At 58.4% G+C, this 15,296-nt stretch overlaps 2 protein-coding genes across 5 annotated transcripts; one reads left to right on the top strand and one right to left on the bottom strand.

Moving 5' to 3' along the window:
- Positions 1 to 1,788: 1,788 nt before the first annotated feature.
- LOC139183970 (basic proline-rich protein-like) lies at positions 1,789 to 4,932 on the bottom strand. The gene is made up of 3 exons (XM_070792261.1): positions 3,898 to 4,932; positions 2,260 to 2,352; positions 1,789 to 1,929 (listed from the first exon to the last, which is right to left on the bottom strand). The coding sequence occupies exons 1-3, from the start codon at positions 4,930 to 4,932 to the stop codon at positions 1,789 to 1,791; spliced, it is 1,269 nt and encodes a 422-aa protein (XP_070648362.1).
- A 4,487-nt stretch (positions 4,933 to 9,419) lies between these two features.
- On the top strand, positions 9,420 to 14,443 carry NANOS3 (nanos C2HC-type zinc finger 3). 4 transcript variants are annotated; one of them, XM_070792692.1, is made up of 2 exons: positions 9,420 to 12,254; positions 14,099 to 14,443. In XM_070792692.1, exons 1-2 carry the CDS (start codon positions 11,804 to 11,806, stop codon positions 14,164 to 14,166), a joined length of 519 nt encoding a protein of 172 aa, XP_070648793.1. In that variant the 5' UTR covers positions 9,420 to 11,803; the 3' UTR covers positions 14,167 to 14,443. The 4 variants fall into 4 exon arrangements, 2 of the variants coding, with proteins under 2 accessions (XP_070648793.1, XP_019819574.1); XM_019964015.2 differs by having other exon boundaries at positions 9,422 to 12,266; XR_011567494.1 differs by lacking the exon at positions 9,420 to 12,254 and adding an exon at positions 12,280 to 12,523.
- The last annotated feature ends 853 nt before the right edge of the window (positions 14,444 to 15,296 follow it).

Raw genomic sequence — 15,296 nt, 5'->3', positions numbered from 1 at the left:
TCATTTTGTTCTTCAACACGTCAGAAATGTAGTGATCATCAATACGTCCAGACAACAGTCTGAGACTCTGCTCTCGGTGCTCCAACATATAATGTTCAAAGGTGATAGGGTGGACTTCCCTGGTAGTACAGTGGCTAAGAATCCGCCTTGCAATGCAAGAGACATGGCTTTGATCCTGGGAAGATGCCACATGCTATGCGGCAACTAAGCCCATGTGCCACAACTAATGAGCCTGAGCTCCAGTAGCCCTTGAGACCACGTGCTGCAACTACCGGAGCCTGTGCTTTGCAACAAGAGAAGCCACTGCAATGAGAGGCCTGCACACCACCCACCACAAAGAGTAGCCCCTGCTTGCCGCATCTAGTGAAAGCCTGCGCATAGCAAAGAAGACACAGCGCAACCAAAAAATAAAAAAAAATAGAGTTATGAAAAAAAGAACAAGCTAAAGCAAGGGGGTGGGATTTTAACGAGGGGCATCTGGGAAGGTCTCACTGAGGACATGATATTTAAGTAGAGACTTGAAGGAAGTGAGGGAGGCAGCCTTGTGGGTACCTGGGGGAAGAGAGTCCTGAGCAGAGGGAATGGCCAGTGCAAAGGTCCTGAGGCCGGACAATACCCTGTGTGTTTGTGGAACAGTGAGGAGGCCCATGTGGCTGGCGCAGAGGGAATGAGGGAAGGAGGAAAGGAGGTGAGGCAGGGAGGGGACAAGATAGATATAGTGTGCAGGGCTGTGGGGAGGACTTGGGCTTTTGGTATGAATGAAATGGGAACCATGGAAAGTTTTGAGCAGGGAAGGGACTAAGGCATTCACTGGTGCTGTTGGGCCATGGTAGAACAGACTGTGTGAGGTTGGAGCACAGGGAGAAGGAGGTGGCAACTGCGTAGGTCCAGGGGAGAGATTACGGTGGGGTGGCCCTGGGTGGGAACTCTGGAGAGGGGAGGATGCCTTTAGAAGAGACAGTAACTGAACTTGTTAATGGATTGCATTTGTTAAGAAGGGTTTTGGCTGAAGCAGCTGGAAGAATGGAGCTGCCATTTCCGGAGACAGGGAACATGGCTGGAGAAGCTGGTTTGTGGTTGAGTGAACTAGCTCCCAGCCCAGGCCTCACATGGACTTGGAGAGTCGCTGCCCGGACTCCAGTGGGATGTGGAGGAAGGTGTGTTCACAGCCTGAGCCTTGCCTAGGCACACATTTGGGCACATACGGACACCGCCCAAGACCCCCACAGCCTGGCACACCCAGTCATGGCCACAACCTTGCAGGGGGGTCCTTGGGGACTGGGGCTCGGGGACTGATGGGAGTTGAGAAGACCCTTCTGGTTGACACACCCACGAGGGCTACATCTGGGTCCCTAAGGCGACCCCCCCAGGGGACAGGAGGTGATATGGGGTGGAAAATCTCTCAGGGAGAGGTTCAGGAAGGACTGCTGGCTGAGTCACAGCCGTGGGTCCCCTATGAGTCAGCACTGGCAGGGGCCCCAGAACTAGGGTCTGGGGTGGGGCAGGCAGTTCCCACGCCAGAAGGAACCAGGCAGCTTGGGCACTGGGGCTTCCCTCTCTGCCCCTCCCATCCTGCAATGGGCTCCGAGGGATATTCAGAGGACTTTGGGGTAGGGGGTGGGACTAACCACTGGGCCAGGATCCAGGAGTCCTCTCTCCTGATCTGACCCAGCTCAGGAATGCTGAGGCTGCCCACCCAGCTTGTGTTGCAGCAAGAAGGAGCAGAGCTAGACCTTAAGAGGGACCACGTGTGGCGGGGCGGGGGGGCGGCGGGGGGGGGGAGGTTGTCTATGCAGAGTCCTCAGCGGCTAGGAGGAAGAGGGAATTGAGAGCCAGCGCACTCCGGCAGCCCGAGGGCTCTGGAGTCTGCTGCCCCCTGCTGCTGGCTGTGGGAAGTTTAGCGGGCCTGAGTGCTTCTTCAAAAGGATCCTGGGAGATGGGGAAAGACCTTGCACAGAATCCCAGCTCTGCAGCCTACGGCTGTGCCTCACTGGGCAAACAGCAGTCCCTTTCTGGTCCTCAGTTGCCTGTATGTAAAAATCACAATATGCGCTTCATTGGCTTGCTGGGAAGAGTCTGCGATAGCTGGGATTGAATGAAGACATCATTTCAATGCAATCTTTTTCAGTTAGAATGGGGAGGGTGCATAAGGGACATCCACAAAGCTGTCTCCAACTGCTGAGGCCCAATTACTGTTTACTCACATCCTCTTCCTTCTCCTCCAAGGAATTAGCCCCTATTTGCAGGGAAGTCAGGTACAGAGTAGGGCTGAACCCCAAAGGCCTCTGGGGGACTCCCAAGGGAATATCCACCCTCCTGGGCCTGCTGGAGCTTGGCTTTCTGGGCTGAGACCTGAGGAAAGAAGGAAGGTGTGGGAAAAGGAGACTTATCAAGGAGAAACTGAGGCAGGACATTGAGGGGGATGAAGGGGAGGGCTGTTGCCTGGTGGAGCAGGGCCCTGATCCCAAAAGGGTTAAGGCCTGGGTTTTGGGGAGGTGAGGGGCTCGAAGGTTTCCTTTACCCCGGCTTAGACTGGAGCAGGGAAGAAATACACAAAATGAGAAATTGGTCAGCTCAGTCCTGGGCCATGAAGTTCAGCTGGCACCACAGACTGCCCTGAGGTGACTTCTTTCTGCCAGTCGAGGTGGCCACGGCAGGCCAGCATTGTGTGTATTGACGGGAAGTATAAGGGGGGACCTGTGCAAATTCCTGGAGGAATCCTCCAGCGGTGTACTGTTGCTGCTGTGTGTGCCACGTACCTGGTGTGTGTGTGTGTGACCACGGGGGCTCCATGTAAGCATCTCGGGGGGATCAGGGGAGCCCCACCCCATGCACAACTTCTGAGTCCATCTCCTGTATGTGATCTCTGTACCTGGCCTGTCTGTGTATTTACACTGGATGGTCCCAGGTACACATGGCCCCAAGCATCCCTGTATCTTGTGTGTCTTTATGGACCCTTTGGGCTTCCCGGGTGGCACTAGTGGTAAAGAACTCGCCTGCCAACGCAGAGATAAAAGAGCTGCAGGTGTGATCCCATGGTTGGGAAGATCCTCTGGAGGAGAGCATGGCAACCCACTCCAGTATTCTTGCCTGGAGAATCCCAAGGACGGTGGAGACTGGCAGGCTATGGTCCATAGGGTCACGCTTCAGTCACACACGACTGAAGCGACTTAGCACGCACACGTGGACCCTGTAACCCTAGGACCTGCCGGGGGAAGGAGGGATTTTGTGTGTCTGTGTGTACCCCTGAGATTGTGTACCTGACATGTCTTATGCGTGTATTTCTGTTCTGTGTATATAACCGCGTGCTGTGTCTGTGTATCCATCCACGTGTGCTGAACTGTTGTGTGTCAGGGTGTTCCCATGGCTGTGCACTTGATGAGTGGGGAGGTGTGCTGGTTCTATGTTTACACCGGTATGTCTGTGTACCTTGTGTGAGACCCTGGGCGTGTGTGTACGTGTTTTGGGGCCATTCCTGCGAGTCTGTCTGTTTCTGTGCCAGGATTTTCTGTGTATGCCCCTGGGATGCTCTGTGTACTCTGTTTCAGTTCTGAAGACATTCTTCTTGTCGCTGGATGTGGTGCGTGTCTGTATCTTGCATGTGTCTGTGTGGCCCCAGGTGCCCCTACGTGTGTAGTGGGTTTTATGAACAAGGTTGTGTGGCGGGTGCCCCGTGTCCTACCATTCCCTCGGCTGGGTTTGTGTCTGGAAGTCCCTCGCACACCCTTCCCTGTGTTTGTGGTCCGCGTGCCTTTGTGCGCGTCTGCTCCCCGTGCGCCTTTGAGGTCTGCGTGCATCTGGGCTCCAGCGTGTGCCCGCTCGCGCCCCCGTGTCCCCGTGTCCCCTGCGCGGAGGCCGGGAGCTGCGTCCTGGAGTCCCGTGGGCATCCCCGCTTGCATCCTGGTGCGCCTGGCGGGAGGCCTCGGGGCACACACGGCCGCGGCTGGACCCACCGCCCGGCAGGAGCCGGGAGGTGGGAGGGGGCGGTGGCGGCGGGGAGCGCGGGCACGTCACCGAGACAGACAGGCGGGCGGGCGGGTGGGAGGCGGCGGCCGCGGGTTCGAGCCGGCGCCGGAGCCCCGCGGTCCCCTCCCCCTGCCCGCGGCCTGGGGAGCCCCCGCCCAGCCCCGGAGCCGCCAAAATGCAATTTCCCGTGCCGGCGCCTCGCGGCTCGGGGGGCTTTTCCGGGCGGGTTTTGGACAGAAGAGGGGGAAACAAGGCGGCGGCCCCAAAACGAGGTGAGCGCGGGCGCCGGGCGGGCCCGGGGCGCGAGCGGGGCGGGGGCCGCCCGCGGGGAGGGGGCGCGGCGGGGCGGGGCGGCAGCGGGACCCGCCGCAGCCCCCTCGCGCACCTGCTCGCGGCCGGGGGGCGGGCGCCCCGGCCTCTGCAGCCCGGCCCTCCATTGTTGCGGCGGCTGGGGAAGGGGGGCGGGGAGGCCCTGGCGGCTTCTCTGTGTCTCGCTTTCCCCGAGAGGGGCCCCCGGAGGACCAGACCCCCACTCCAGAGGGGACAGACCCAGAAGTCCCAGGCCAGCTGGGGGCCGCCGGGGGGAGGGCGGGCCGAGATGCCCCTGTGGGGAGGGGACGCAGGCTGAGGGTCGGAGGGGCATGGGTGCCGGGCCTCCTGACACCTGACCGTAGGAGGCCCTGGAGCCGGGCGGCGGCCAGCTTTGTTCTTGGGGGAGCAGGGCGGATGGGGGCCTCGGATATCCCGGACCGGGAGAGGCTCTGAGCCGGCGCGCGCGTTCGAGTAGGCGCTCCCGGCCAAGTTCACGGGCGTGCAGGCCTGTGCGGGCCCTGCGGAGACGGATCCCGGCGGGGGCTTCCCGCTCGGGCCTGGCTGCGGCGGCGGGCCAGGGGCGACAGCGGCGCCGCCTGCCGGAGCCCCGGGGCCCTCCGCAGCCAGCCCCCCGCCGCTGCCCCCGCTTGTCATTACCGCCGGATGCAGAGTATTTACCCGGGCCAAGGTTTGCTAACAGGAACACGCCCTCAAAAAGAGGCCGTAAAAAGGAAAAATTGGCCGGGAATCCCACTACTGGGGAACCCTTTTAAAGCGACAAGGCGCCTTTCACAGGGACTTCGCCCTGGAGGACATGCATTGGGGGCGGGGGGAGGGGACGGAGAAGACCCCTCATTGGCTGATGGGATCTGAGATACACCCTGCATCCCACTACATTTCAGTTCCCCCATCTCCTTTCCCACCGATTCTCCACCTCCCTGGACTGCTCACAGATACACTTACAGAGTCACAATTAGATGAAGACCCCAAATCTACACTCTATACTCCCGCATAAATCATCCCCATTGTTACTCACATCACCTGCCAGAACGCTGATGTACACACACAGTCACCCATCATAACACTGCCACGTGGGCACACATCACCCACAATGACAAGAACACCCAGGGCTGACACCTGGGAAAACATTGCCACAGAGAAACGAAGCTGCCACCAACCGTGGTAGACATATCCTTGCACATAACACTGACACACACACATAGTTTTCTGTTGCACACACAGACACTTCTATGCTCACTGTCCCATGGGCACCCACAGGCTGTCATCAGAGTAATCTGACAACCGAAGCTAGGTAAATGTCCCAACACAGGGACACATGGACACCATTATTCTCAAGAACTTGGACATGCACACATAGATCTCTGTGTGCCTGCCCAGGCAAGGACACACCCAGTCACCCAGGCAAACTGACACACACACACACAGACGGTAAAGGCCTGCACAGATGACTGAGATTTTGACATCAGGTTATAGTAATCTTAATCTACACATATACAGTTAAACTGACCCTCCTAGACAACCATTACATCACTGTCACCCACAGACAGATATGAACAGTCCAATAGTACCAACACCCATAGTCACCCACCCTGACACTTGATTATACCCTTAGACACCCCTGGGACTTCCCTGGTGCTCCCTCGGCTAAGAATCCATGCTCCCAATGCAGGGGGACCTGGGTTCAATCCCTGGTCAGGGAAATAGATCCCACACGCTAAAATGAAAGATCCCGCATGCTGCAACAAAGACTGAAAATCCCACATGTCACAACTAAGATCCAGTGCAGCAAAAAAACAAAACACTGATCTACAGACACAGTAACACATTTGCAGTGAAAATGACATACAGGAAAAGGACATAGAGACATGTAGAAATCCATAGTCACCTGAATGCCCACAAATCCAGCCCTTGTTTATTGAGCATCTGTTAGGTACCAGGGACTGTTCTCTACTGGGGTTATAAGAGATGAAGATCCCTATCCTCCTGGAGCTGAATTTTTAGTGAGGAGGGGTCAGGGGGGCACCATCATCAGATGACAGACCACAGTCACCCACAGTGACATTGACAGACGCCAGACACCCATGTACACCGGCTCACACATGGACCTGCAATTACCCACAATTAGCCTGACACATACCCACAGTCACACTGACATCCACACACAAACAGAAGCCCATGGGAGTGCCAACACAGACAACTGGCGTAGAGACAGCCAGCCACCCATTATGGCACATGCCTACCTTAACTAACGGACACCCACAGACCCCCTAAAATAGCCCACCAAAGTAGCTTTTGGACCCTCAAGCCCATCACAGCCTCCAAGTAACAGGCCCATAGGCAGTTGCTGCCTACATTTTTGCAGATGGGGCCCATCCTGACCCAGACCTAGGGTCACTCTGCGCTACAAGCCTTGGTAGAAGTGTCTGAATTTCTCATCAGCCTCTCCCAGGCCCCTCCACGGCCCCCAACCCCAACTCCAGGGAGGCTTCTCGCCTCCCCCAGCCCTGGCCCCACATCTGGTGGGCTTGAGAAGGAAACTCAGGTTCCTGGCTGAACTGGCTGCCCTCAGGGTCCTGAGCAGGACAGACAAGCCCCTTGTCTGAGGACGTGGAGTCAAAAGCCTGAGCAGCCAGCAAGTGGAGAGGAAGCCTGGGGAGGGCGGGGTGGCAACCTGAGAGGCCATGTAGGTATCATGGAAATGAGGGGCCTGCTGCCTGCCAGTCTAGACAGCCTGGGCCATCAACGAGACCCCACATGGGGACTCCTGTGTACACTGCCACTGCACATTCCATAATGGGCTCTTTGTCTGCCAGGCCCTGAGTACCTCCTCCTCCGCGTGTTCCCCGCCCCCAGGTCCTGTGCACACACACACAAGGGCACAGACACAGGGACATATGCACATTGGGACACAGGAGGGGCACACAAGCCAATAGATACCCCGGAAGCCCTGCATCTCGAACCTCGTGCTCCTCCCCGCTCCCACCTCCACACCAGCACCTTGTTCTTCAACTTGACAGCAGAGCTGCCTCCACCCATTGCCTGCCCATCTGGCTCCACTGGAACCTCTCACCTCTGACCCCTGACCCCCAGACCCCATGCCAGCTGCTCTGCCTTCCTGAGCTTAGGATGAGGGTGGGGGTGGGGATAGGCTCTGGGTCAGCCTGGCTGCGGAAAGGCTGCCCCCCACCCAGTCATTCCCAGCCCAGACAGGCCCTCCCAGCTGTAGTGTGGGGTCCCAGGGATAAGGAGGAGAAAGAGGCAGGGCCCCAGATTGGGGGTGGGAGGAGACGGCTCCCTGCCTCCCACCCTGCTGGGCTTCAAAGTCGGACTGGAGGCCCCTTCATCCCCGGAGAAGGCCTCAGGACACTTGGCGGGAGAAACACTCAGCCACCTGCTGAAGGGCCCCAGGTGCAGACAGAGAGAAGGGAGACAGATCCAAGGCCGCCTTTCATCAAAGGGCAGCTCCAGACATGGAGGGAACAGGCGGACGGATATAGGGGAGATCAGGTGGCAAGGGCCAGACACGGATGACCCCAGACAGCCAGGGAGGGGCGCACACAGCAAGGCTGGGGACCCAGACTGATACCAGCCTTTGAGGGGCACAGTCAGACCCAGACAGGAGGACCCAAACACACAGCAGGGTGGGAAGCCTATACCCACCACGACAGACAAAGGGAGCGAGTCAGACCCCAGGTTATGTCCGGACAGCCCTTCCCCCATAGGGGGGTGCTGGGGGCTGCGGGCCTGGGGCACCTCTCTTTGATCCCAAGGCCCATCCTTTGGCCCCAGCCCTGCCTTCCTGAGTTGGGGAGACCCCTTACTAGGACCTACCTGAGGTAGGTCAAAGTCAAAGCCCTCGGGGAAAGGAGCAGTGGTCCCCGGAAGACCCCTCTCCCACCCCCAGCGCACTGTGGCCACGGTGCCTCTCCATGACCTGGCATTCTAACCTCTTGGTTGTTAAGAACCGCTGAGAGAGTTCTGGTCCAAACTCTCAGAACCTCACCTTCCTCATTGATAAAACCTCACCTTCCTCAGTGTATCCTAATAACAGGGTGATTATGTAAAGCATCATTATTAGAATTACTGTCATTGTTGTTAATACCCCTGCCCTCCTAACCTACCCTCCTCTCCCAGCATTCTGCTTGTTAGGACCGCTGTCCTCCCTGCAGGTGATCGCCTCTCCCAACACGCGCCCTAAGAAAGGCCTGGATACACTGTGCCTGAATGGGGGAGGGCTCTGCAGGGCGGGTGGATGGTCCTTGGGAGAGGAGTCTCCGCGCGGAGCTCCAGACAGGGGTGGGAACCGGACTGGTCCCGGGTGGGCGAGAGGGCGGGCTCTGGGGAACGCAATCCGGGGAGGGAGGGGCGGGTCTTACGGGAGTCGGGCTCCGAGGGGGTCCCCGGCGGACCTTCGCGGAGTTGAGATCCCTGGGAACGACCTTGGGGACGCGTAGGGACGAGGTCTCTGGGGGTCTGGGCAGGAGGATTTGAGAGGCCCTAGCGGGGGCTCCCGGAGACAGCTGTAGATGGGAGGCCAGCGGAGGTGAGCTCAGAGAGCGAGGCCCCGGGGCGGGCCTTAGAGGAGCTGGGTGGGCTCTTGGAGGACCGGCTTAGAAGGCGTGTTTTATGGAGATTGAGTTTGGGGGCGGGCTACATGGGAGTCTATCTGGGCGGGCTCTAGAGGGAGGGTCCTAGGGATGTGCAATTTGTGGGTGGGCTTCGAGGGGGCGGGCCTTGAGGGGTCGGACTGGAGTCGGTGGCTTGCGAGGGGCAGGTCTCTGGAGGCTGGCTCTAGGTGGGGATTTCGAGGGTGGGGCTCCGAGCGCCGTGCTTCCTCTGGCCGCCTCCGCGGAAGGTCATTTTTGGGTTCACTCAAGCTCAGCACACCTGGGGGATCTGATTTGCCTTAAGTGTTACGGCAAGCGGTTTATCCTTTGGGGCTCGATATTGCCCTCAGTGAAATGGAAGGGGACTGGAAATTTGAAGTCTAGGCCATTCTCTTGGGGGGAGGGGGTCCCAGACCTCCCAGACCCAAGGAGGTGGGGAGCAGCCTTCTCTGAGACTGTGCGTGGGGGCACCCGAGGGGGAGGGCGGCTAACTCTACAGCCGCCCCTGGAGGGAGGGACTGGGGACCGGGTTTGAGGGTGAAGAAATGGGGAAGAGCATTAACGGGGTAAGCCTCGTGTAGTTATGCGCTTGGGCCCCCGTCTGATCCGACAAGGGCCCGAGTTTGGAAGCCCGGGACCCTCTGCGATCCTCTAGCTTCGCCCTTGTCCAACCGGCAGGTGGACCCACAAGGCGGGCTAGGCAGCGGCCCCACCTCGGGGCTCGAATTTGCAAAGTGCAGACTCAGACAACCCTCCCCCCAACCACCTTGGGTTGTTGTGATTCATAAACCATTGTGTCCGGAACACGGTGAAGCTCACTTAGGTATTACATTGTATTAAAATGACTTGTTTATCTCTCCGTTGCATCCATGCCCCCGGGGCCAGAACCACATGGCCTCCAGACCTCTTGGGGCCTCTCGGAATCCCTCCTCTGCCTCTGCCTCTAGCTAAGGGTGCCCTCTGTTCTGGCCTGTCTCCCAAACTGATAATTGGAAGAAATATGCACCGTTGAGGGCCCTTTTGAGAATGCTTTGACTAAATGGGTTAGAAGCCCAGCGCCCGCTGCTGCTATATTTGCATAGCAAAGGTGACAGAAGTATCTGCTGATATTATTACTTAGATTTATCTCCTTTTTCCCTGTCCTGGAGCAGAGTTGGCTCCTTCCTGCTATCTGTTCCCTGACTTAATAGATTCTCTAAGTCTCTCATTCCCTTCCCCTCCCTCACCCTACCCGGTTCCTTGACCCACCCCGCCCCCCAGCCTCCACTCCCTGCCCCCCAAGGAGTTGCCAAGGGTTTGGGGGAACATTCAACCTGTCGGTGAGTTTGGGCAGCTCAGGCAAACCATCGACCGTTGAGTGGACCCCGAGGCCTGGAACTGCCGTCCACCCACCCACCCATCACGACCCCCAACTTTCAGATCTGGGGCAGGGGCAGGGGATCCCGAACACATCCCCTCCCTTAGGCCACAGCGAAGGTCACAATCAACATTCATTGTTGTCGGTGGGTTGTGACAGAGACCAGACCCACCGAGGGATGAATGTCACTGTGGCTGGGCCAGACACAATCCTGGACTCCCCCCCTCCCGCCCCCCAAAACTGCTCAGCCAGAACCTGACCCTGACCCTGGCCTTTCACCCCTCGAGGAGGGCTGGTGTCTGGGGTACTTAAAGACACAGGCTAGATTTGGGGGCATCAATCCTGGAGGGCTGTGGACAGGAATTACAAGTTTAGGACTGGGCAGCTGAAAAACCTTTCTGAAAGGGATTAGGGGGCCCTGCTTCCAGAAGGCTCAGTGAAGCTTTCTTGAATGAATGAATGAATGAGGTGTGTAGGCGGCACGTCACCTCTTCTCTGAGTTCCAGTCTTGGGCCCTGCTTTCTCACCCTTCTTACCTGGTACCTGCAGACCCCTCCTTTACCTTCAGTTGCCCACCTAGCACCTGATGCCCGTTGATCACCTGCCAGTCTGTGTCCCACCTGGGTGACTCGGGGGCACACCGCATCCTCCTGAGATGGAGCGCAGGTCTCATTTGAGAGGGCAATCAAGGTCCTGGCCAATCTAGGGGTCTCCCCTCTGCCCCGTTAGCCCCACCTGTGCCTGTGCTCTCTTCCCCATAATCCTCAGTCTCAAACCCTTTTCCACCCCAGGACCTGGAGAGACTGACTCCACAACACCTAAGGCTCCTGTAACTGGTGGGGGAGGCAGGCTTTGTTGCCTTCGTGAATAACCCCAGGGCAGGTGACTTCAAACCCGTTTGTTCATCAGCTAAAAGGAGGTTCCACTGACAAGGGGTGTGAAAGCTCCCTGAGGGTGACCAGAGGTAGGGGCCTTGGTCCTTGTCCCCCCCCACCATAAGACAGGCCCTTCCTCCTTCCAAAGTCAGCTGGAAGGTCAGTGGCTCCCCCTCCCCCCTCCCCCAGTCCTGGAGAAGGAAGAAAGAAGTTACTAAGTTACTGACTACAGCACTGCTAGTCTTTGGGGTGGGGCTTCCAATGCCCCCACCTGCATCACTCTGGTTCTCCTGGAGGAGTAGACAAGGGCAGCCCTCTCAGTGCCCTCTGGGTGGGGTGTGTGGCTGCTTATTGCTGGTACCCCCTGCAGCCTGTGTCTTGTCACGCCCCCTCACCCTTAGCCTACCCAGAGGCCATGCAGCCCCGTGGCAGGTGCATTTCTGGGGGGAGCTGCAGCAAGCCCCCTGTGGCAATAGGGAACCTCCTACAGCCTGCTCCTCCCTCTTCACACCCCCTTGGAGTATAAGGAGGGAACTGACAGCCCAGACTCCTCGGCTCCAGAGAGGGGAAGGGAAGGGAGATTAGGCAGAAGTAGAGAGACCAGCTTGGGGGCGGCTGCGTTTCTCCTGTCTTCTGCCCCTCCACCTGGCACACGGGGCCCAGCCATGGGGACCTTCAACCTGTGGACAGACTACTTGGGTTTGGCACGCCTGGTTGGGGCTCAGCGTGAAGAAGAGGAGCCGGAGACCAGGCTGGATCGCCAGCCAGAAGCAGTGCCCGAACCGGGGGGTCAGCGACCCAGCCCTGAATCCTCACCAGCTCCCGAGCGCCTGTGTTCTTTCTGCAAACACAACGGCGAGTCCCGGGCCATCTACCAGTCCCACGTGCTCAAGGATGAAGCGGGCCGGGTGCTGTGCCCCATCCTCCGCGACTACGTGTGCCCCCAGTGCGGGGCCACCCGCGAGCGCGCCCACACCCGCCGCTTCTGCCCGCTCACCGGCCAGGGCTACACCTCCGTCTACAGCTACACCACCCGGAACTCGGCCGGCAAGAAGCTGGTCCGCTCGGACAAGGCGAGGACGCAGGACCCTGGACACGGACCGCGCCGAGGAGGAGGTGCCTGTGCAGGTGGCTGGGGGGACTCGCTGCAGAGGGGGGTCTGCCCTGGGCTGACTTAGAGCCTCTGAGAAGTGGGTTAACCCCTGGGCTGACCCACTTCAGAGGGTTGGGTGGGGGAGAGAATCCATACACAATAGAAGGCTTAGAACCATGTTCTAGAACTGTTGCCCTAGTGGGTAAGCTGGGGCTGGGGTTCCCTGTGTGACCTTGGGCAAGACACTCTCCTTCTCTGGGCCCATAGAGGGAATATTGTTTTCAGGCGCAGGGTGAGCTAGCAGGGAGGCCGTGGGGACTAGTGATGGGGTCTGGCAACAGGTACAGCAGGGGCTGCAATCTTGTGCGGAATGCAGGTGCCACGTGACCAGAGGGAAACAGCCTCACTTGTCCACTCATTCGCCAGGTGGTTTGTGAGGCTTGTCCTGTGCCAAGCACTGGGCTGGGCTTGGCCTTCAGTGGTAGATGGGACAGTGACAGTTATAACAGAAACGGGGGAGTCTAAAGGGAGCACTCAAGCTAGACAAAGAGGTCCAGGAGGGCTTCCTGGAGGAAGTGACTCCTGGAAACCTCATTCAGTTTGGTGAAATGCTGAAGGGGGTCTGGGCACTGGGGCTCACTAGGGAACTTGGTTAAATTCCGTGCGTCTGGGATGGGAGTATGCGTGCATGAAGGATGGAGGGGAAGGTGTCAGAAATTTCGGGGAAGGGCTGCTTGCTGATCGCCTTGAAGAGTTTGGACTTGAGTACTAGGGAGCTGAGAAGGGGACACGAGTAGGTCTGTGTATTAAGGGTGTGTTAGACTGTGCGTGTGTTAGACCGTGGCTAATGGGTTGGGCTGTGGGGGTGGATTTGAGGGGGTTGGAAGAAGTTGGTCCTCCAGGCAGGTGTTGGAGTTGGCATCAGTTTGGAGGGAAAGAACCATGAGTTTGCTGTGTGTGGGTCACCCCCCGGGAGGGTGGCTGGAGGCTCCCTAAGGTCTGCACAGCCACAGAGGGTTCCCTCCATCTTGCTCATCAAATTCGGAGTCCAGTTTTGCAGGCCTGAGTGAGGCCAGAGCATCTGTACTTCTAACTAGATCCCCTTGACCTCCGTAGCCGGCAGGCTTCGAGTAGCTAGGCTTACGTATCAGCAGTTACTATTACAGACTCGAAACACCTCCGCTTCTGCAGGTTTATAAGAGAAATCCGTTTTAGCAACTTTGGGGAAGTCAGCCAACAGAGGGACCGGTTTGACGGGGCGGTACCCCATTACTGCCTCTCTCAGACTGGGGGCCCCTCGGGAAGTCACCAGAAGGGAGGACCCCTTCCCATCCCGGCGGCTGTGCGGAGAACACGTTAGAAGGGTTGTGAGACTGCCTGCGGGAGAGGATAGTATTCCTGTGAGGTCTGACAAGGTCCAACTGGGAGAGGGAGGAAGCGGAAGCGACACAGAGACGATGGTCTCAGAATCTTCTTTTTTCCCCGAGGGAACAGGAAAACTTGACTCAGGGGTGGGGTGGGGTCGGGGAGCCCTCACTACGATATTGGCACGGAAAGGCTGCCTGAGGCTGTCCTCCCAGGGAACTTTCTGAGTGTAACAAATCCGGGGTTCCCGGAGCCCTGCGGCCGCGAGGGGGCAGTACGGCAGGACAGAGTTGGGAGTTTCCGTTGCTTTGTGTCTGGCTCTGGGTCCCACCTGGGACTGCCCGGGGCTGCGAATAGCACAGGGGTGCTAGTCCGGAAGGAGCCTGCAGGTGGAGCCAGAGCCCCGGCAGCTCTGCAGGTTGAGTCGGAACTTCCGGATCATCGAATCATCCTTATTACTAAATGCTTTTCCCCTCCCCCCAACTCTGCTTTTAAAATCTAGGTTCCAAAGGTGCCAGGAAGTCTTCTGGAACTCCTCCCTCTTCCTGCTGCCCCTCAACTTCTGCCTAAGGAGACTGGCGTGGGCAGGATGACGCCTTCACCTGGGGATGGGGACCCAGGCTCAGTGGAGGCTGGGTTTCAGGGAAGACCCACCCTCCGAGGATCCGCCCCCTAGACGGTGCCTCCAGCCTGGGGGCTTGGCAAAGGAGCCCGGTCTGGGACCACCGCCCAAAGCGCGCCCGCCCCTGTCACTGAAGGGGGTGGTCCTCAGGCACCCCTGCCCTTCTTCCCCAACGCTGAGCAACCAGTCAGCGCTCAATAAATGTTTATGAATGGATCAGCGTCATACGAAGCCCGGTCTTGGGACAAGGTATCGTGAACTGCGCCGCTGGGGCTGTCGCGTCCCTCAGCCTCCATATGTTACTCTGATCTCCGGTTTCCTCAACTGCTATTTGGATTTCTTTTCGCCCTGGGGCGCTGGGGTGAGGTGCTTTGGGCCGAGAAATGGCAGCTGGGGGGTCGCCCCAGCCCGGCACTTCTGAGCAGACATTTGCAGTGGAGTTAGTGCCATGAATCTTGTTTCTGTGACTTTTGTGTTTGCAGACTTTTCTGGCCACCTCTTGCATATTGACACGTCAGATGGGTAGATCCAGCACACTGGAGGCGGGGGCCTGATTTGAGGGGGCAATGGAGAAACAATTAGAGGTTCCCCCATCGTTGTCCTCACCTCAGAAGCCCTCAGTGAATGTTTAGGTTACCATCGATGCCCCAGAAACTGGGGGCCAGAGTCACATGCCAGGCCCTTCAGAACAAGGGAAGGACTTCTGGGTTGGGGCAGGGTGAGGGTTGGGGGCCATAAGGAATGGGAATATGTCCTGGTCAGTTGTGCCAGACAACAGCTTGGGCAAGGGGCACTGTGGAGGCTGTACTTCTTCAGGAGTGGGAGGGGACAGAGGTCCATCCCCACCCTGGTAGTGTGATCTGGTTCTCCTGGGGGGCTTGGCTTGGGGGGATCCCCACCCCATGTCTCCACCCCCAGATCTTGTTCCACCAGCCTTGAGGGGGCAGCAGGTAAGAAGTGCCAGTCCACATTCCTTCTCCAGTCCGAGGGCTGGCCTGAGCCTGGTCTCCACCCCCAGCCTACAAGGTCTCCTGGGGTTGAGTCAGGGCAGAATTTGGGCTTCCCAGAATTTGCCCTT

Source organism: Bos indicus, chromosome 7, assembly GCF_029378745.1.
Source record: "Bos indicus isolate NIAB-ARS_2022 breed Sahiwal x Tharparkar chromosome 7, NIAB-ARS_B.indTharparkar_mat_pri_1.0, whole genome shotgun sequence".
Lineage (NCBI taxonomy): Eukaryota > Metazoa > Chordata > Mammalia > Artiodactyla > Bovidae > Bos > Bos indicus.
Note: the sequence above shows the minus strand (reverse complement) of the source record. Positions and strands in the feature narration are given on the sequence as shown.